The following is a 22,225-nucleotide window of genomic DNA, read 5'->3' as shown; positions in this document are numbered from 1 at the left end:
AGAGGCAGTGCTCCTGGGGCCCAAGGAAGGCACCAAGCCGGTTGGGGTGAAAAAGGTCAGGAAGCAGTACTGGCTCCCCAGGTGTCTGGCGCCCCAAGACTGGGAATGGCACAGGGCCCAAGCTAGGAGTAGAGAACAGCGGGGGAGATGGAAGGGTGAACGCGGCTGGAAGTCAAGGTGTGGAGGGCTGTGCGGTAGACTTACCCCAAGAGAAGCCTGAGGGCAGGAGAGCGGGCCAGGAGAATTAGGCAGTGGTGCAGGTCCGGGGAGCAGGGAGAGGTGAGGACGGGTCCAGGTCCCTCGGAAGCAGTGCTCCTGGAGCCCAAGGAAGGCACCAAGCTGGCTTGGGAGAAAAGGATCAGGAAGCAGCACAGGTTCCCCAGGTTATTAATCTGAAATCACAATACAATAAGGACATTACAGTTTACAGATTACACATTACTTGATATATGGACTTTGTCAGTGAAATAGGAATATATTTATAGACATAAATAGAAAGCTTTTATTGTAACTAAACAAATATCGTTAGTTTTAAAATTCTTTTACTAACTTAAGTAGGACACCAAAAATAGGGGCAACCACAGAATAGTAGATGAATTGGACACTGCCAAAATTAAAGACTTGTATGTTTAAGAACCTTCATGCTGGGCGTGGTGGCACATACCTTGTACGCCTTTAATCGCACTCGGGAGGCAGAGGCAGGTGGATCTTTGTGAGTTCAAGGCCAGCCTAGTCTATATAGTGAGTTCCAGGACAGCTGGAGCTACAAGGAGACACTGCCTCAAAAAAAGAAAATAATAATAATAATAAAAAAATAAAGTCCCTTATAATGATCTGGATCTTTTGGGTGTCTCTTGTGTTTCCTCTTTCATCTTTGGTTTTGTTAATTTGGATTTGCTCTTTCTTTTGGTTAACTGGACTAAGGATCTGTCTATCTTGGTTAGCTTTTCAAAGACCAGCTCTTAGATTCATTGATTCTTTGGGTTTCTATTACATTGATTTCTGCTTTGATTTTTGCTATTTCTTCTATTCTGCTTGGTTTGGGTTTCATTTGGTCTTGCTTTTCCAGTGTCTTGAGTCTCAGGGTTAGGTCATTTATTTGGGCTCTTTCTAATTTTTTAATATAGGCACTTAGAGCTATAAACTTCCCTCTTAGGACTGCTTTTTTTTGTTTGTTTGTTTTTGTTTTTTGTCTTTTTGAGACAGGGTCTCCCTGTAGCTGCAGCTGTCCTGGAGCTCACTATGTAGACCAGGCAGGCCTTGAACTCACAGAGATCCGCCTGCCTCTATCTCCAGAGTGCTGGGATTAAAGGCTTGCACCACCACGCCCCACGTAGGACTGCTTTTAAAGTATCCCAGAGGTTTTGTTGTGTTGTACTGTCCTTTTCATTGAATTCCAGCAATTCTTTTATTTCTTTCTTAATTTCTCCTTTGACCCACTCGATGTTTAGCAGTGTGTTGTTCAATTGCCATGAGTTCGTGTAGTGATTGATTTTGAGCTTTATTGCATTGTGGTCCAATAGAATGCATGGGATTACTTCAATTTTTTTTTTGTATTTGTTGAGGTTTGTTATGTGGCCCAGTAGGTGGTCAATTTTTGAAAGTTCCATGGGTTGCTTAGTAGAAAGTATATTCTTTGGTGCTTGGGTGGAATATTTAAAAGATGTCTGTTAGGTCCATTTGATGTATGGTATTTAATTCAGACATCTCTTTTTATTCTTTGTCCAGTTCACCTGTCTAATGGAGACAGTGGGGTATTGAAGTCCCCTATTATTACTGAGTTGGGGTTAATCTGTGTCTTAAAGTCCTATAGTGTTGTTTTTAAGAATTTCGGTGCAGCATAGTTTGGTGCATATATATTAAGGATTGTAATTTCTTCTTGGTTAACTGTTCCTTTGATCAGAATGAAGTGACGCTCCTTATCTCTTCTGATTAGTTTTCCTTCTGTTTTATCAGATATTAGAATTGCAACTGCTGCTTGTTTCTTAGTGCCATTTGCTTGGTATATTCTTTTCCATCCTTTTACCTTGAGGTAGTGCCTGTCCTTGAAGGTGAGATGGGTTTCTTGCAGACAGCAAAGAGATGGATTTTGTTTCTTAATCCATTCACTTATCCTGTGTCTTTTGACTGGGGAGTTCAGTCCATTAATATTTAGGGTTTTTATTGAAAGGTGTGTATTGGTTGCTGTCATTTTGATTGCTGTTTGTGTTTTGTCTAATTTTGTGTTTCCTTGATTATACCTTTGTTTATTTTCTTTCGTTGCCCCTAGGGTATAGTTGTTTCTCTCTCTGCTCTCTGTATTACTTCGAGTATTCTTTGAAGGGCTGGTTTTGTGGACATGTATTCTTTCAGGCTATTTGTGTCATGGAAGCTTTTTCTTTCCCCCTTAACTATAATAGACATTTTTGCTGGGTAAAGTATTCTGGGCTGGCATCTATTAGCATGTAGAACTAGAACTACCTTGGTCCAGGCTCTTCTGGCTTTCATAGTTTGCATTGATAAGTTAGCTGTAATTCTGATGGGCTTTCCTTTGTATGTGACTTGTTGTTTTTCTTTTGCTGCTTTCAGTGTCCTCTCTTTGTTCTGTACATGTGGTGTTTTTACTATGATATGTCGTGGGTAGTTTCTTTTCTGATCCTGTCTTTTTGGTGTTCTTTGTGCTTCCTGTATCTGTATGGGGATGTCTTTCCTTAATTTCGGGAAATTCTCTTCTATAATCCTTTTTAAGATCTGGCCGACACCATTAACCTGATATTCTTCTTCCTCTATTCATATGATCTGTCGATTTGGTCTTTTCATGGTTTCCCACATCTGTTGTGTATTCCATTCCTGTGTCTTTACATTTTTTTTTCCATAATCTTTGTTTGAGTGGTCCAGTTCTTCAACTTTATCCTCCAGTGTGGATATTCTGTTTTCCATTTCATTCATTCTAGTGGTGAGGCTTTCCCCTGTTGTTCCACATTGGCTTATCGAATTTTTCACTTCCTTCTTCATTTCTGCCTGACTTTTCATCAATGTTTCCATCTCTTTTGTGAATTCATTCAGAAGTTATTCCTTATCTTCGTTTAGTTCTTTGATTTGTTTGTTCACATGTTCTTTAAATTTGTTGAATTCCTTAATCATGTTCATGATTGTTCTTTTAAATTCAGTGTCCTGGGTTATCTCTAGGGGGTTCTCCTTGTAGAAGTCTTCTACAGGATTGGTGGAGTTTGGGGAGGACATAGTGTTTTAGCTTTCCATTTTGTTATTCTTTAGTTGTGATTTTGGCATGTGAATTTCTTTTGTTTATGATACGGATATGAGAATTAAGTTGAAGTATGCTTCTGTTTATTATCTGGGTGCCTAGATCCTTTCTTTATTGGTTATGTAAAGCTGTTTGGTACAGGGTTCAGGTTCTCTCAGGTTTAATTTGGAGGGAACTGATGGCTTCAGATCAGCTGTTCAGGAGTACCCACAGAAGCCCAATTCAAGTTCCACTCAGGTACACTCAGGCTTCTTCACGTGGAGGCCAGATCTGGGGACTCTCAGGCATTATCAGGCATTCTGCCTGAGGGAGACCAGAGGGACGCCAGAACTTGGCACTCCCTGGTTGTCTGCTGAGATCAGAGCCTCTACACCAATGGAGGTCTGAACCCACTCTCTCAGGCTATCTGCAAGGATTTTAGCCTTAGCCTACCAAAGCTAGATCTGCCCTGGGGCCTTGGGAGGGGCCTCAAGAATTCCCCAGGTAGGGGGATGGGTATGGTGCAGTTAGGGGAAGCTCATTACCATGTGGAGGCAGGATGAGGGGGACTCTGGGGCTCTCTGGCCCTCTGTCTGAGGGAGACCAGAACTCAGCACTCTCTGTCTGGTGGTCTGCTGAGATCAGAGCCTCTATACTAATGGAGGGCCGAACCCACCATCTTTAATCTGATTCTTAAAAAACCAAATAACTTATATTTGTCATGATTCACAACCAGCATTTAAATCCTTTACAGTCTTGATTTTTTTCCCCCATTAGTCTATAGACTGTAATGTATAAGTTAAAAGACAATAGAGAAGTATCTTTTTTTCCTTTTGAGCAGCATCCAAATATACCAGGGCTAACAACAGAACTGAAAGGGACCGAATAGAACTTCTCCAAGATGCAGAGCCTTTGGATTTTAATGCAGAAACATTTACTGATGATCCTCTTGAATCTGAATCAGGAAGGTAAGTTCTGAATGTGTCATTTTGCCTCTAGTATTCCTGTGAAATTTTAATGACATGCTGAGATGACGAGCTTGACAACAAATGATAATTTGACATAAAAAAAATCTTGGTCTGGGGATGTAGTTTGGTGGTAGCCTCCTTCTTGCCTGGCATGTACAAGGCCCTGATTAGATGACCATCATAAAAGAAAAAAAAAATCTTCATTTTCAATAAAAAATATATGAAGTAGCTTTCGATACCTTTTTTGTTTTGTTTCCTTTGTGGAGACCGAGTTTTTTTTTTTTTAATGGTCTTTTTTGATACAGGGTCTCCCAGTAGCCCCAGCTGACCTGAAACTCACTATGTAGACCAGGCTGGCCTCGAACTCACAGAGATCTGCCTGCCTCTGCCTCCCAAGTGCTGTGATCAAAGGCATGCGCCACCACACCTGGTGAGACTGTCTTATATAGCCCAGATTACCCTTCAGCTTCCTGCATGTCTGACATGACCTTGAACTTCTGTTCCTCCTGCTTCTGCCTCCTAGGAATATAGGCATGCACCACCACACCCAATTTGTTGGTGCTAGAGAACTGAATCAGGGCGTTGTGCTCAGCAAATATCTACCAACTACATCCCTACCCTAGCCCTTGATACCTTTTTATACTATTTTATGTTTTAAAAAAATTACAGCATTCTGCTAACTGTGGTAGCACATGCCTTGTAATCCCAGCATTTGGGTGGCTGAAACAGGAGGAACAAAGTGGGTTCAAGGCCAGCATCAGAAATATAGTGATCCCTGCCTCAAAAAACAAAAATATGATTCTGTAGTTGTAATTGAAATAGATGTCGTTATTTCTATATCTGTGCCTAGGTATTATAGATAAGAAGAATTGAACTATATAACAAAGAATCATGACTATTTTATATCCCTATTTATGAAAGTACCACTTATGAAATTTATTGTATTTAATATTGTAATATGTTTTGATGTTAGGCACAATATAAGTGCTTTAACATTTTATTTTATTATTAAAATTCCTTTGGATCTAGACAAATCAGTAATTTGTCTAGAGAGTCACACATCTTTTAAGTGGTGAGTCTGGTATTTTACTCCCAGTACTCTTAACTGTAGAGCCTATGTCTTCAACTACTATGCTATGAGAAAATAATAAAACAAAAAGCACAACAATAAAACAGCTGTAAGAGCCAGCTATCCTAGTATGAAGTAACTTTCGATAGCTTAAGTCAGCATACCACGGGGATACTTGCACGTCTATGTTTACTGCTTCATTATTCATGGTAGCTAAGAAATGGAGCCAACTGAGATGTCCATCAACAGATAATTCAACTGTAAAGACAAATGTAAACATGACTTTCCAGGAAAATGGATACATCTAAAAACCATGTTCAGTGAAATTAGCCAGACTCAAAAAGACAAGCATAACATTTTCTCTATACATATATAGAGTATAGATTTAAATTTATACATGGAAGAGGGGGGCAAAAGTAGGACGGGGGATATGAGAGATGAAGAAATGATCTTAAAGGAGGTAGAAGTGAAGAAAAAAGAGAGAGTAATGGCACATAAAAGCAAAAGAGGGGACTACTTGTGGAGGGGAAGGGGGCCAGCAAGAAGGGGGGTGGACAGTGGGGGAAGGACGTATGAACAAAGTGTAAAGAAAATACCACAATGAAACCCATGTATAGAAAATACCAAAATGAAACTCATCACTTTGTGTGCTAACTTGAAAAATAAAAAAGTATCACATGTATAAAGCTATTTATTATTTCCTGTAAGCAGCAAAATTCCTAGAGTATTCTGTTTGTATTTAACAATTAAGAGTGGTTATTAAAATGGTCTCCAGAATGTGTCTTACTTATACACACACACTCACACCCATTTTGTTTCTATCCTTCACTCTAGCCTATATATAATATATATCTATATATAGAGAGGCTATAATATATATAACATATAGAGAGACTTTAATATATAATATATATAGATATAGATATATAGCCTAGATATCTTAGTCTTCAAAACACTTTCTGGTCCATTTATAATCAAGTCCTTTTTGATAATATTCTTGGGAGGTAGAGCTTTTTTTTTCAGCTACTGAATAGATTTTACAATCATTACAAATTATGCTTTTTGTTTTAATGTTTTCTAATTTTTCTTTTCCTTTATCATTTCAATGCCTCAGATCATTTCTGTATGTTCACTTTTTAGGTATCAACCTGGTGGACGATATCTCTCCATGTCTTCCAGCATAATATTTGAAGATATCTAAAGTCTGTAGAAATTTATGGATCTAGTAATCAAGGTCAACACATCAGTTCAGCCTTTATGAGCAGCTTCATGCCCTAGAATTCTCTATACTCACCATGAAAAGTGTTAGGATAACAGAAAAGGCAGTGAGAATTAATCACGTCTTAATAATAATAGGTTATTGTTCATTTACTAGAACATCATGTTTTCTAGTAGGATTCATTACATCCCATCTTCAGTGTTTGCCTTAGAAGTGTAGATACAGTGGAAGGATTGGATTAATGATAAAGATTGGTATATGTTAAGAACATGTAACTCAGTTGGTTTCAGATTAATTTTTTTTTCAGGAAAGGTATTTTAAGGTCCAAAGAAACCATAAGTCATATTAAATGGCATAGTTTTATTATTGTGATTTATATTCTTGCTATTTCAAAAAAGGTTTTTTCAACATGTATTTCCCAAAGAAATGAAAGTGAATTGAGATCTGAGATAATAACCATATCACAAAACTCATGTCTTAAAACAATGCTAACTTATCAGACCTAACTGAATGTAAAAAGCTCTTATTAAGATCTGTATACAAATTGGTGGGGTTTTTGCATGTGTAATTAAGATTATACTTCAATTGATATCTTTAGCATGTGAACTCTAATCGGGTGATGTATTATTCTTTGCAGTCTTTGTAGTAACTGGATCTTTTTATGGTTTTGGTAATATTACTTTGTAAAATATTTTCATTTTAGAGAAAAAAATTCACCTTTACATTTGGCATATTGACAATATTGATCATTCAATTCAAGAAGAAATCCTAAATATTAATGGTGAATACTTTTTAATAGCCAAAGCAATCTCAAAATTCTCTAATATCTAAAAGATGCTTAATACTTTCTGAAAAGAAAACATGGCTATTCAAAGGTAAAAAGAAAAATAAATTCATTCACTATTATTGCTAGCGCTTAAATTATGGCTTAGAAAAAAATAGAAAAATACATTAGAATAGAAATGTGTAGAAACAGCTTGTTTGTTAAACATGCTTATTATTTTAAATTGGTTGTTTTAAGCTATGTATTTAAGCCAAAGTTGTGTATTATGTTTTAAAGGACCAGTGTTTTATTACACCGTGAGTGTGGTTGAGCACGACATGCTTGCAGGGAGTTTTTTGTGGCCCTGAAATATTTCTAACTCTTACAGAATCCATGCTGCCTGGATAACTTACTCTTGAACTTGTCTAACACCTATTATCCTTGCAATTATTAGTAGTCCTCACTCTCAGTCTCTCTTGTATCTCCATTTGTAGGAGAATTTTATGGTCATCCTAACAGTATGATTATGTTTTTGAAGATAATCCTTCTCTGAGTCATAAATTTAAATCTTTTATTTTGTTCTTTAACAAGTCTCATTATGTAAAAATTTGAGGACATAGCTCTGTGCAGGTACTGAAAAGATAGCGCACATCCTAATTATCTTTTTTTTTATGGTTGCATTTCTTATGACCTTTGAAATTAAATCCCCTTAAAATAATCATCAGTAGGTAGATTCACTCTGAATTGATGGTTGAATAGCCTGCTCATTTGAGGAAACATAACACATAACTTTTTATGTGACATGCAATCAGAGACTAGTTGGCAAGGAACAGTGATGCTATTTTAGTGATTGACTCCTTAAATACATCAGGCAGATCATGTAACCTTTTAGTGCCTCAGTTTCTTCATTTTCAGATTGAAGAAAGTATTTGCTATTTACCTACTGATTTTCCTCACAAGACTATTATGAGGGAGTAAGATGATGATTATGGACTGAAGTTTAGAAAGACAATGAAAATTGTTAGCTGTGCTGTTGTTTTCTCTGGTAGTACCTGGGAGTGGTGGGTAGGGAAGATGATCACCACAGAAGGGGTTTAATTTTGAGAAGCATACAAGTCCTCAATGCAAAAACTCTTTTGACTAATTCATTCATAGACCTATTAAATAGTGTTTCATCATTTAGCATATGAGTTCACTTTGGAATATTTTTAAGTATAATTTTTTGTTAGATTTTCTCTTTAATACTCAGATGCTATTATAGGAGTAAAGGCATAAAAAGGCAAGTACCTGACTTTATAACTAACTTTTGCAGTGCCCTAAGATAAATTTGATTGGACTATATAGAGGAATGTTAGTACTTTCTCTCCCTTATTACTAAATTTTATGATTACATTAATTGAAGCATATATATCTATGCATACACTTCACAGATCTGTTTATGACTTCCGAGTTGTTTCCATAACAAATTTTGGTTGTTTCAATGATCCAGGGTATTCATACTTTAAAACAGAGTTTATCTTACAGGATCTTATAAGCAACCATGTAGTAAAGTTATCTGGCTGAGTAAATTTGAGTTTTAAAAGGTAATAATCATTTAATCTGGAAGACTGAGTTTATTTAATGGGATATGAGTTAATATTAATTAAGCCACTCTGTGTAAAACACCAATAGTCTGCACAATTTTTTTTTCTGTTTTGGGACACTTAACATGCAGCAACATCTAGTGCAAAATAGTCCTATAAATTCCATGTGCTTTACATGCAACATGCGCTTCTTTCTCTCTTTTTGAGAGTCTCCCTGCCATGCAGGCTGACGTACAACTCACTTTGTAGACTAGACTGGCCTCAATCTCACAGAGATCCTCCTGCCTCTGCTTCCAGAGTTCTGGGATTAAAGGCATGCACCACCACGCCCGGTGCAACATGCATTTCTTAGATTTGTTTATGGCACACTCTGATGTCTTACATGATAACAATTATATTTAGAGTTGTCTAAAGTTTTGTTTTTGTTTTTTTGAGATAGGGCCTCATATAGCCCTGGCTGGCTTCAAACTTACTATATAGCTGAGGATGACCTTGAACTCCTGATCCTTCTTGCCTTTACCTCATGAGTGCTGGGATTACAGGTATATGCTGCAGCACCCAGATAAATTAGTTTTCAAATAATTGTTAGGCAAGAATATACAGCAAATTAATAACAGACGTTATAGAAAAAAAGATAAATTTCATGAGTCACCTATATATTGCTAATTTATTTTTTTAAGCTGCATAACCTTTTTATTAATAGAGCACTTTTGTTGAATTCTTAAAATAAGAAACAACATACCAATCTAATTATCAAAATTGGCTTTTAACCACATGAATACAAGGGCTTTAGAATAATTTCATCACACAAGAGGTCCTCATTTCACAAAATTGCTAAGAGCTAAATAAAAACATTAAAAATTTCCCTTAGGCCTTTAATCCCAACACTTAGGAGGCAGAAGCAGGCAATGTGAGGTGGAGGCCAACCTGGTTTCCATAGCAAGTTCCAGGACAGCTGGGGCTACTGGGAGACCCTGTCTCATAAAACAAACAAAAAGTTTCCCTTAATAAAAACAGATCAAAGACTCAATAGTCTAAACATTTAAAAAGAAGTATTGCCAACTGATTTGTTTGGGGGCTCTACAATTTGTTTAAATTGTCATTTCTACAATATAAGGATAATATATAACCAAATTAAATGTGGATAGAAAAGTCACTGTGTGGTTTTGTTCGTTTGTCTGTTTGTTTTGTTGTTGTTTTTCGTTCTTTTTTTGAGACAGGGTCTCCCTGTAGCCCCAGCTGGCCTGGAATTCGCTATGCAGACCAGGCTGGCCTTAAACTCACAGAGAGTCACCTGCCTCTGTTTTCCAAGTGTTGGGATTAAAGGCTTGTGCCACCACACCCAGCCACTGTGTGATTTTTAAAGTGTACTTCAGCTTGTTAATGAACAGATTTCATTTATGTACATTTACAAACCTCATTTTTATACCTTTAGTAGGTCCAAGGAATGTTCTTAATGGTATTTTGATTACCATATTAAAGGGAAAATGAACTCTATTATTATAGCTTATACTGTAAGTGAGATTTGTACTTAGGATTTGAATGGTCCGTGCCTGAAAATCACACGGATGTACGTTTATATGTACTAAGCGACAAAAACATGTCCCTGAGAAATCTTCACATACTTGAATCTTCAAAGTCTAATGAACTGTATTTTAAATACTAATAAGTAAGTGGATTTAGGGTTTTGTCTTTTTTGTCTCCCGTTCCTTCCCTCCTGCTCTTCTTCCCATCCTCCTCTTATCATGTAATTTTCAGTATGTTGACAGATTTTTCTCTTCTATTTGTTTTATATCCGCAGTTGTTTTTAATGAGCAGTGCACTCAAAGGAACTACTTCTGATTACAAATCCCACTACTTGAAATAGCAGTATTGTTCCTAACATAGTAACACAGATTTTGCTAGACAGCTAAGCAATTTCTAAATGTAAATGTGAAGTGCGCTTGCTCATTGTGTTTTCTTTTAGATCACTAAGGAGGGCACTGCAGTAAAAATTATTTTCACCGTAAAATTTTTGTGTAAAAATTATTTAAAACCCCAAAACATTAAGAACCATGAGACATTTTATCATAAAAAGAAATTAACAAATAATATACATCGTTAAAATTTTCCTTGGGAAAGAATGAACAATTAAATAAAGAGGGTTATAGGAGACTTTGTAAAATATGAATTCCTTTAGGTAGAGTGCTTCTAAATCAGTGACTTTCTCTGCCCAGAAACTTGGCAGATTATCACCATTGCCAGCTCCTGACACCAGGCACTATGAGCCACCTGTCTAGTGGGGCAGGTACTGTTCTTCCTCTGCCAAGGGAGCGTGCTCTTACCTCTGAACCTTTCCATATTTGCCAGGTGGAACTAAAATTTTATTTCCATTTTCAAAGGGTTAGTCATTGAGATCAGATGAGGTCTTGTTATAATTTTTAAATTTCTTAATACACATTTGACATAATTCTCTCCTCATTGCTATCCTAAAGATACTTGTTTCTTATATACTCCTTGGAGAAAATTAACTGCCCCCCCCAAACCTTTTTTTTTGTGGTTATCTTGGTTACAAATCATTTTGTAAAAGGAGAATTTTTACTGTACTTGGTGCAAAACAGTAGGGAGAGTGGTTTACTGTGGCAGACAAATGTAGGGTAAACTTGCAGCTGATAAAACTGCACAACATTGCTTAGAGCTGGTATTACTTGCATAAATAATATCACTTACCCACTTAGAATTGTATTTATGAAAAGGATACTTGCTAGCATCTTCCCTACCAAATTTTAGGGGAGAGACTGTATTATTTATTTATTTTTTAGGTAATCCAATGGATTTGTTTTTGTCTGTATTTTGGAAACAACTTGAAGGATATTTCTCATTTTAGAAGATAGAGAATATGTAGACCTATCTTTTAAATTACTGTAACCTAATATATTTGTTTGTATAAATTATAGCATTGAAAAGTACGAAACTCTAATTATTGATGTTTTTCCTGGTATTTAATTTTTTGTAAATGTTTTTGTAGGTAACTAATTGTAGTATTGCTTTTAAGTAGTTTTAAAATCATCTTCAAATAAGTTCTGACCTAACCTGTTGCCTTAGGATAAAATTCAGTACTCTCCTGTGAATTTCAAATACACCTGTATCTCCTGAGTTTCTTTTCATATATGCCAGTACTCAAGAAAAGTATGCCATCAGCCTAATTTTTGCATTTCATTAACAATGATCTTGTTATTTTACCTTTGTATAATTCAATTGACTAGATGAAATAGAAGATAAATATTTCCAAATGTGTATCCAATCATAATTTTTCAAAATATTAACTGTTTTCATTTTGTTGTGCATGATGCCCGTTTACCTTTAATCAGCCTTTATTATTGGTTGTATAATAACAAATGTTCCTACCTGGCCAGCTGGTTGTAAGTTCAACTGTTTTTTTTTCTACCATGGAGTCTCACTACATTTTCAAATATATATTGGGAAGAAGTTACAAAGTGCTACTAATAATTAACTTAGCATCTGCAGCCTTATCTATGCACAGTGTTCCCTCAGTTTGATTTTGACAAATTCATTGACTTGTGATTCCTTTGTAGTGTTGTAGCTTATTGTGATGTAATGAATTTTTTGAAATGTTTATACGATTCATTATTAAAATATAGAAACTTAAGGAGCTTGGCATGAAATAAAGTACATTTCTATGAACTACAAACAAGTTTGCTGGCTATGTATCTTAACTGAGATTAAACTGTTTTGAGAAGGTTTAGATATTCTTTATTCCTTGCAATTTACTGCTAAATATTATAAGAATGTTGAAAGATAAATAATTAAATCAGGTACTTTAGGATCTGTTTTGCCTTATGTCCATAATTAAAGTGAGAGTAACTATAAAACGTGTACAACTCAGTGACACTGAAAGTAGGGAGGCAACAGGAAAAAAAAAAAAAAAAACCAAAAGCTGTTTGAAATCATCAGTAAAAGTGATAGAACTCTGGTCAGCCTAACCAAGAAAACATAAGCGGTTGCTTTCCTTCATGCCCAAAATAAACAGTTGAAATTTGAAATTAAAAGCACAGTGACATGTACATTGGCACCCTAAAACTAAAATACTTGGGCATAATTCTAACAAAATCTGTACAAGATACCTTTGAGAAAACCACAAAATAAGTTCATATGTATGACTAGGAATGCTCAATTTTTTAAAGATGTGAATTGTTCCTAATTTGACCTACAGACTTAATGCAATTCAACTCATAGCCCTAGTAAATTATTTTGTAGATATTATCAAACTGTTTTATGGGGAGAGGCAGAACCCCACAAGACCCAACACAGTATTGAAAAAATGAAGTCTACAAAGCTGAACACTACCTGACTTCAAGGTTTACATAAATCTACAATAACTAAGACATTGATATTGGTGAGAAAATTTCCATATCAGTTGCTCAGAATAAAGAACCTAGAAATGAGCCACATGAACAAAGATAACTCAGTGCAGAAAAGTATTTCTTCAAATAGTGCTAGGATAGCTGAACAGCCATAAAAATATTAGTCTAGACACTGATCTTGCCACAAAGATTAAAACTGATCATGATTCTAAAACACCAAGTTGAAAAAGTAGATTATTACATAGCAGGTAATCTACATGATCTTGGTTTGACAATGAGTGTTTAGATCCAACACCAAAATCAATCCACAGAAGAAAACTTTTGAAAGTTAGAAATTATTGAAGTTTATTGGGGGAGGTGGGGCTGGAGAGATGGCTCTTTAGTTAAGAGTACTTGTTGCTCATACAGGGGTCCCAGATTTGGTTCCCAGCACCCACATGGTAGCTAACAACTGACTCCAATTCCAGATCTGATGTCCTCTGGTAATTTTTTATTTTATGTATGAGTGTATTGCCTGCGTGTATGTAAGTGCATCTGTGTCATGCAATGCTCTTGGTCAGCAGAGATGTTGGATACCCTGGAACTGGAGTTATGGATGATTGTTAGCTACCATGTGGGCACTGGGATTTGAACAGGTCCTCTGCAAGAGCAGCCAGTGTTCTTAACCACTGAACCATCTCTCCAGCCCCGTAATATCCTCTTATAGCCTCCATGGGCACCAGGCACTCACATGGTGCCTCACATACATTCAGATACTCACTCTTGCACATAAAAATAAAGCTTTGCAGTTTAATTCTTATCCTGCACAGAAATAAAAGGGATCAGACTTTTAGACCTGAAACCTTAAAACTAGTAGTGGAAAAAAAAATAGAAGAAACACTTCAAGATACAGGCATAGGCAATGATTGAATGGACTTTAATTTTGCAATCCTACTTGTGAATTCTTGTTATTTCCTGAACTTTAAAAAGTCTGATCCCTTTCAAGTTTATTCCTGTGCAGAATGAGAATTAAACTGCACAGATGCTGTCAAAGGAATGAAATGATAACTCACAGACTGAGAGAATATTTTCAAAAGACATACCTAATAAAGAAGATAATTAAAGTATACAAAGAATTCTTAAAACCCCCAAATTAGAAAACAACCCAATTAAAAAATGACTGAGGGCTAGAGAGAGAGAGCTCAGTAGTTGGGCACTGGTTGTTCTTGCAGAAGACCCAGGTTTGAATCCCAGCACCCACATGATAGCTAACAACTGTCCATAACTCCAGTCCCAGGGGATCCAATGTCCTCTTCTGTCCTCTGTGGGCACTGCATGACTTGGGTGAGCTTACACATATGCAGGCAATACACTCAGACACATAAACCAATCAAAAAAAAAAATTAAGTGACTGAAGGAGCTGGAGAGATGGCTCAGTGGTTAAAAGCACTTACTTCTCTTGCAGAGGACCCAGGTTAGGATCCCAGCACCCACATGGCAGATAACAATAGTCTGTAACTCCAGTTCAGGGGGTCTGATGCCCTCTCTGGCCTCTGTGGGCATTGCACATATGTGGTGCATATACATACATGCAGGCAAAATACTCATATAAATAAAAATTTTAAGTTAATTGTCTTTATTAGAAAAAAAAGACTAGCATTTAAGCTTAGAATGGGTATAAATGATAATTCCTTGAGCAGTAGTGTTGATGGTTGTGGTGAAGTCCACAGCCACAGACCCCTCTGTCAGCTCCAAGTCATGGCTGAGAAGCTGGGCGTGGTGGCCCACGCCTCCTTTAATCCCAGCACTTGGAAGGCAGAGGCAGGTGGATCTCTGTGAGTTCAAGACCAGCCTGGTCTACATAGAGAGTTCCAGGACAGCTGGGGCTACAGAAAGACCCTGTTTCAAAAACAAAAAAAAACCCCTTTTTAAAAAAAAAAAAAAAAAAAAAAAAAAAAAAAAACCCAGAGTCCAAAGATGCTCCCTTGGTAAAGGTTTCTCATTAAAAAATTTTGTATGATTTGGTGACCGCCTGATGTTGACTTCAGTCTAATACAGTGCACACAAGCACACTAGAGCAACATACTCAGGCATGCCACCAGGGTGTGGCATTGTCACCATGGGATTGGAGCACATGGAAGTGCAGGAGGACCATCCTACTGCTGGACTGCATCTCAAGTTTAGCTTTCACTCATTTTTTTTGCACATCCTCCTGAGGTATATGTTTGTAGTAAACTGGCTACTCAAAATTTATACTGACAAATTGAACTATACTGAGCAGGTTTTGAACTTGTTTTTCTGTTTTTTGACTTTACTACAAATGCCTGACTGCTTAATCATCAAGCTGCATGCATGAACAAACGAGTCCACTAAGTGCTTCCTTATCATTAAGATGGTACAGTTGTAAAATTGAGTTTGGTCTCTAGGGGACAGGACCACCAACCAATACATGCAGTTTGTATGTGGACAGAAGGTCAAATAATAGGTGGCAGGAAGCGTTCCTTGATGGATGGATGCCGATCAATAAATGAAATAACTTATTTTGAAGCCCTAATGAACTAATGGACCTAGTAATTCAACATCACTGGCTGCTAAAATAAAAAAGATAAATCCAGGCATCATGAGCCTCGGTAGTGATCACCACATACCACCAAGGGAAGTGAACCCAAGTTTGCTCAAGTATTTGGTTCTAACTGCCAATTTTCAGGGAAAGGAAGTATCTTGAGCATGTTCTCACTGTAATCTGAAGATTATATATCCTGAGTTGTCCAACAGGTAAGTTATATGTCTAAGAAAGGGATCAGAGTAGAACTTTCACAATAATAAAAGACTTTAAAACATGTTTTTTAAGTGAACAAAACATCCATATTATGTAAGGTACATACTTGAGAAGTTGATTTTTCATCCTTAAAATTTGAGCTAATTTTGTATTCATAAATTGGACTTTTATTGAGGCCTATTTAAATTAGTTTATTCAAAATTAAGAACTTGGCATCCATTATGTGTACTACAGCCCACACTTTACCACAGCATGCCCAGATCGCTCACCTGGGTTCCACTTTTTGTTTCAGTACACTTTCATCTAATAGTAGAAAAGATATTCATTATGTCTATTGCTTCTCTGTGCAATTATAAAGTTCATAGTATGCTGTCTTCATTATGCTTCAGATGTCTAGAAAGATGCCCAACGTTCAGTGACTATCTGGTGAAGGAATGAATGAATGAGTCAATGGGAAACATTCTCCAAGCAGGGAAAGAAAAGATTGACCTGTCAGGAATTGGAGGAAATTTAAGTTTATATATTATATATTTATATTTATATATTTACTATATTTTATTTTTTTATATATTAGGCTAAATATATACAACACCACATAACCACGAAACATCTATTTGTTGTGTTTTCTGCTCTTCAGGGCCCAGGAGATGTTTATTTCTCATCCTGCAGAGTATAGTGCCTGTGGCTTGGAAACAACCCTTTAGAAGTCAAAAAACTCAAGTTAAATTAACTCTGTAATCAGTGATCATCCTAGCAACATAGTATCATACGTGATTTTAGAGGGAAAGATTTTATGATGTTATTAAATGAAAATCTTTGGGAAAAAATCATAAACTTGGAATACAGGGAAATACCTTTTGTTTATTAAATAACATAGACACTAAATACTCAGATACTGCACATCACAGCAAGAGTACATTTCCAAAATATGCCTCTCATCTTAAAATATATAAAAAACTTTAAAATCCATGTGATATAAAAAGAACAGTCAAGAAATTTGAATGGGTCCCACACAAAAGAGAGTGCACAAATGTACATGTTCTTGCTGAGAGAATCGGTTTTCTCCAGGGATGATCTCCCTGACAGGTTATCCAATCTCAAGTGCTCAGTCCTAAACATATGTACATGTGAGCAACACTAAATGGGCTCAGTAGGTTTGTGTGTGTGTAACAATAAAGAAGGGGTCATGAAATTGAGAGGGAGCTGGAGGATGTGGGAATAATTGGAGGATGGAAAAGGAGGGGTAGAAATGATATTAATCCAGTGCTCTTGTATGAAAGTCATACAAAAAATTGATAGGCAAATTAAAACAACAGAATGCCTCAACACACCTACAAGAATGGCTAAAATTACAAAGAATTGTAATGATATTGGCAAGAATGTGAAACAATGGGACACTGAGTATAAATGAGCACAAGTACCTTAAAGATATTTTGGCAATACCTTCTAATGTTGAAGCAGGAATACCATTTCACTATGTGATAATGCATGTATAATCCCAGAGACATGTACAGGAATGTTCATAGAAACATTGTTCTTAGTAATCTCAGTGACAAGTAATCAACTAATTTATTTATCCAACAAGATAAATAAATACATGGATAAATGAAATGGATTAGTCACAGCAGTGCAGCAACTGCTGAAACTATGAATCAAGACATAGAAACATAATATAATGACAACATCTGCATGAAGCTAAAAATCAAGAAAAATGACACTTGGTTTAAAGATGACTGCTTTGTGATAAAGTCATAAGAAAAATCAAGAGAGAGGTTACCATACAATCCAGCTATTGCTTCCCTTGGAGGAAGAGGAAGGCACAGGGCTGAGAAGGGGGCATGGAACAAGCTGGCTGACTAGGCACCATTTTTTGGCTTGAGCAGTGGCTCATTTTGTAATGAATTTCTAGCAGACCAGGACATGCAATTGGTGTGTTCTTTGTTATATGTACATTTTATTTCATAATAAAAATATTAAAACATCTATAGAAAAATTATGCAACTCACATAAGTTGGGAGTGGAGAACATTGTTACAATTGTTAAGGCTGTGGGAGGAAAGGCAGAGATATTGCTTAACTTAGAGTTTGAAATTCAAAAATTATCTTTAACAATAGATAAAAAGAAAAATAATTGTACATATTTATGGGGCAAGGTGATATTTTGATACATATACATTGTGTGAGTTTAAATCAGGTTAAATATCTTTCTCCTCAAATATCATTTCTTTATTGTGAAAACATTCAAGCTCTTTCCATCCTAACTTAGACTTTGAGACACTGAGGATGCATTTGGTAATCATTAAAAGAACAGAAATAGGGCATAATATGGAGGAAAGAGACTTGTTTATAAAAAGTCAAATTAGGGGCTGGGGAGATGGCTCAGTGGTTAAGAACACTGACTGCTCTTACAGAGGACCCGGGTTCAGTTCCTAGTATCCACATGGAGGGTGACAACCATCTGTAACTCCAGTTCCCAAGGATCCGATGCCCTCTTCTGATCTCCCAGGGCATTGCATGACATAGGTACAAAGAATGACATGGGTACACCTATGTACATGCAGGCAATATACTCATTAAGAAAACAAAGATAATTTTTTAAAAAGTCAAATTAAAAAAAAACAACAAAAGAAAAAAAAACCTGAATATTTTTATTTATAGATGTGTCAGTCACTGAAGAAACTTACTATAAAAGTCAAGGTAATCCTTCTAGTTTGAGGGCAGCAGTTATGGAGTTAATGTTTGCTTATTCATTTGACTATTTTTAATAAATTTCTATTTAATACTTCATTGTACATTTGTGCTTATATACTTCTATGAGTATGTGCATATTTCAAAATTTAGAAGATTCCTTAAAAAGAAAAATCAGCTACTGGAGCTGGAGAGATGATCCAGTCAGTAAAGCGCTTGCTGCATAAGCATGAGGACCTGAGTTTGGATCCCCAGTGCCCATGTAAAAACCTGGTCGTGGTGGTGTGTGTGCCTGAAATCCTGGTGCTGGGGAACCAGACATAGAAAGCTCCCCAAGGCTTGCTGATCAGCCAGCCCAGCTGAGTTGATGAGCTCTAGGTTCGTGGGAAACTCTGCTTCAAATAATAAAGTGGAGAGCAGTAAAGGAAGACACTAACATCTACTTCTGGCTTCCACATGGCACACACATGTGTATATATGAACATGTACACACCCACAAAAAAACTCAATGACTACAAATCACATTATCACCCAAAATGAGTAAAATCACACAGTCAACTCAGACTTAGTCTGGAAAATAACATTTTAAAATAAAATTCAGCATTGATTTATCTTGGGACCTTGCTCATATGAATTTACAGCAATGATGAACAAGACAGTGGATGAACTTGCACTGAGGGACATCTGAGTACACTAACGACTCAATAGGCCTTAACATATATGACAAAATACATGAAACCCCGGGGGCAGGCTATGGGGAGGGTGCAAATATGGGTGAGTGTCTAAATATGATTAGAATCTATTGTATGAAATCCACAAAAGTTCAATGAAAATATACTTTTAAAATACTTTTTAAAATATTTTTCTTGACCCAATATAGCCAAATATAATCCAAATGAAAATGATTAATATTTATCTTTTAATTTTTTGATTTTTTAAAATCTGGTGTGCATTTTATAACTCATATGAGCAACATTTCAAGCTGAACAGCTAAATATGACTGGTGGATTCCATATTGGGCAATTCATGTTTGTACCTTCCTTCTGTAGGTGAAAAACATTTATGTACTAAATTTTATCACATTTATTTTTAAGTTAGCATGGGGTTTTGAGATACATGCAGATAGAAAAATAGTAACTATAGTGAAGTAAATCAATAGATCTAATATCTCACAAAAGGTACCCATCTGTGTGCATGTGCATGGTTCCAGTCTACTCCATTAGAACCTCTGAATACAGTGCATTAATAATTATTAATCACAATATTATTAATTAATAACTATTAACAGTAGCATAAATGAACAATTATTATTGTTAGCAATGTAGTCTCCATGTTCACAGACTTCATCTCTTCTGCTACTTTGCATCCTTTGACTGACAACTAGACTTTCCTTCCCCTCACCTCACTTCTTATCTTTGTTCTTTATCTGTTTATTTGCTCTATTAAGTTATTAGGCTCTATTACTCACCTTGTTGTTTATAGAAATATTAGCGCTGGACATGTATAAAGCCTGCGTTAACTTGAGAAGCAATAGCACAAGTTCAGGAAAACATTCTAAAATAGTTCTAAGTATAGAATTCTCAGCTCCTTCCTTGTTCCTCATCAGTGCTTTCTCCTGATTAGCCACAACCAAGTTATAGACACATGGTTAGGTAAACAGAAAGAGAAATGTCTTCTTTGTTTCTAATAAAGCTTCCTGGAAAGCTGGACTTGGGATCTAAAGTGACATGGGGCTGTGACCCTCTTTCACAGGTGTATTCATGCAGTCATGGGTGTCGCTGGGCACTGCAGTAACCTAGGACTGAATGTTTGCTGATACCTATTATGGACGAGGCCAGTCCAGGACAGGCTAGATATTTCTATTTTTGTTTAAGGACATAGGAATTTGAATTCTTATGTGATTTTTAAACTTTCACCTCTAGTGTTGTGGGCATACACATTGTGAGAATCCTTGCCTAGCATGTAGGAGACCCTGATTTTTATCCTTACTATTAAAAAGAAGCTGTTTTTGGATCACTAAATCAAACTTTTAAAAATGCTGTGCTGGCCAAGGAAACCATTTTTGAAGGACTTGAAATTTGATCGGTTTAAGTTGGTGAGTTACCTATTTAGAATTCTATAGAAATCATGATTTGCAATGTGATTATGCACTATTCAGTCAGCATGGTTCTGGAATACTCTGTAAAACTCTTTGCACTAATGAGTAGGAGGTATAGATCCACATCAAAATGTCCCTGTGTATGCAGGGAATTTTACCAGTGCAAGCCAGAATTAACCTGGGTTATGCATGTGTGCAGTTCCCTTTTGGAATACATGCCTCACTGTTTGAGAACACATATCCATCTTGGGTGAGATTAGGGTTTATAAAATGTTAAGGCAGGTATCAGGGTGGAGAAAATGGAACTTTCCACATGGACCTTTACTCTTGCTCTTTCTTCTATAATCTGCATGTTTAGATGCCATGTGTACTATAAAGATGAAGAGTAAATAAGGCAGGAGACAACTCATTGCGAGGGCACTTGACTTGCATGCACAGTGTCTGAGTTCAATCATCAGTAACATACACACACACACACTCATACACACACACTCAGAGAAAAGAAAAGGAAAAGAAAAACAGGAAGAAAAGGAGAGTAAATAAAGCCTACAATACCCACATCTTCCAATAAATAGAAAACCAAACACCAGATTTTAAAAGAGCGAGCTATTCGATTTGTGTTACAAACTTAAAAATAAATTGCATGCAAAACAAGATTATTGTGCCATGGTCCAGTTTGAGCTCATGAGACAAAGCACTTAAATATACAATAAAGTATACCAAAAGAGTTCATTACTTACAGATAAACATCACGGAACAACAGAAGCCTTGGATGCTTTGGTAACTGGTCCCCTTACTGCTCAGAAAGCTTGCCTGTCTGAGGAAGTGGAGAATCATCTGCCCATGCCTCCCTTGAACTTCATCTGAAGGGACCCCAGGAAGCAACCCAGCTTGGTTTTATACTTCAGAAGCACCATGATTCACTGGACTGAATGAAGCATTAAAAGATATCGGGTTCTGTGGGGACTGTAACAATCTGGGACGTTTCAGCCAGTCCCTCCTAAGAGTGTTGTTCTTATAGAATATTATATAGGTATTCCCCAGATCTTTAAACCACAGCCAGAATATACTCATACACATAAAAATACATTAAATAAATAAATAAAAAGCATAGAAACTGGGAGGGAAATCAGTAGAGTTTCTCATACCTTTGTTGGGGTTTTCCAGAAAAAATTTTGAACTTGATAGTTGTAAATTCACATTGTAACTCTGAGATAATTCATTAGAAGAAAAGAAATAAGATGTATAACTGACAAACGATAAGAAGGAGAAAATGAGAGGATAGAATATATTAAGGCAGAAAGGGGAAAAATAAATAGAATCATGGGAGAAGTGCAAATATGTTCAGACTGGTGCTGATGGCTGTTTCAAGGGCACATGTGAAATATGAGAATACAGAGGAGGACTGAGTGTAAAGGGAGGGGGACAAAGTCTGTCCTGCAGTGCTAATGGAAATTAAATCTCACTAGTAAGACAACATAGAGTTTAGGTGG

General features: G+C 36.4%; 1 protein-coding gene across 5 annotated transcripts in view; it reads left to right on the top strand.

The window, feature by feature from the left end:
* Lmbrd2 (LMBR1 domain containing 2) overlaps positions 1-12,516 on the top strand; it is a 73,973-nt gene extending 61,457 nt beyond the window's left edge. For 4 of the 5 annotated variants that reach the window (XM_017800342.2, XM_017800341.2, XM_029567783.1 and 1 more), the window contains 2 exons: positions 4,065-4,191; positions 6,401-12,516. In XM_017800342.2, coding sequence (XP_017655831.1) covers positions 4,065-4,191; positions 6,401-6,461 — 188 coding nt within the window. In that variant the 3' untranslated portion in view covers positions 6,462-12,516. The remainder of the gene's footprint in view (positions 1-4,064; positions 4,192-6,400) is intronic. The other variant, XM_008842068.3, reaches the window with a different exon arrangement.
* The last annotated feature ends 9,709 nt before the right edge of the window (positions 12,517-22,225 follow it).

Source organism: Nannospalax galili, unplaced genomic scaffold, assembly GCF_000622305.1.
Source record: "Nannospalax galili isolate Female #2095 unplaced genomic scaffold, S.galili_v1.0 scaffold139, whole genome shotgun sequence".
NCBI classification, from domain to species: domain Eukaryota; kingdom Metazoa; phylum Chordata; class Mammalia; order Rodentia; family Spalacidae; genus Nannospalax; species Nannospalax galili.
The sequence above is the reverse complement of the archived record's forward strand: the minus strand, read 5'-3'. Positions and strand labels throughout refer to the sequence as shown.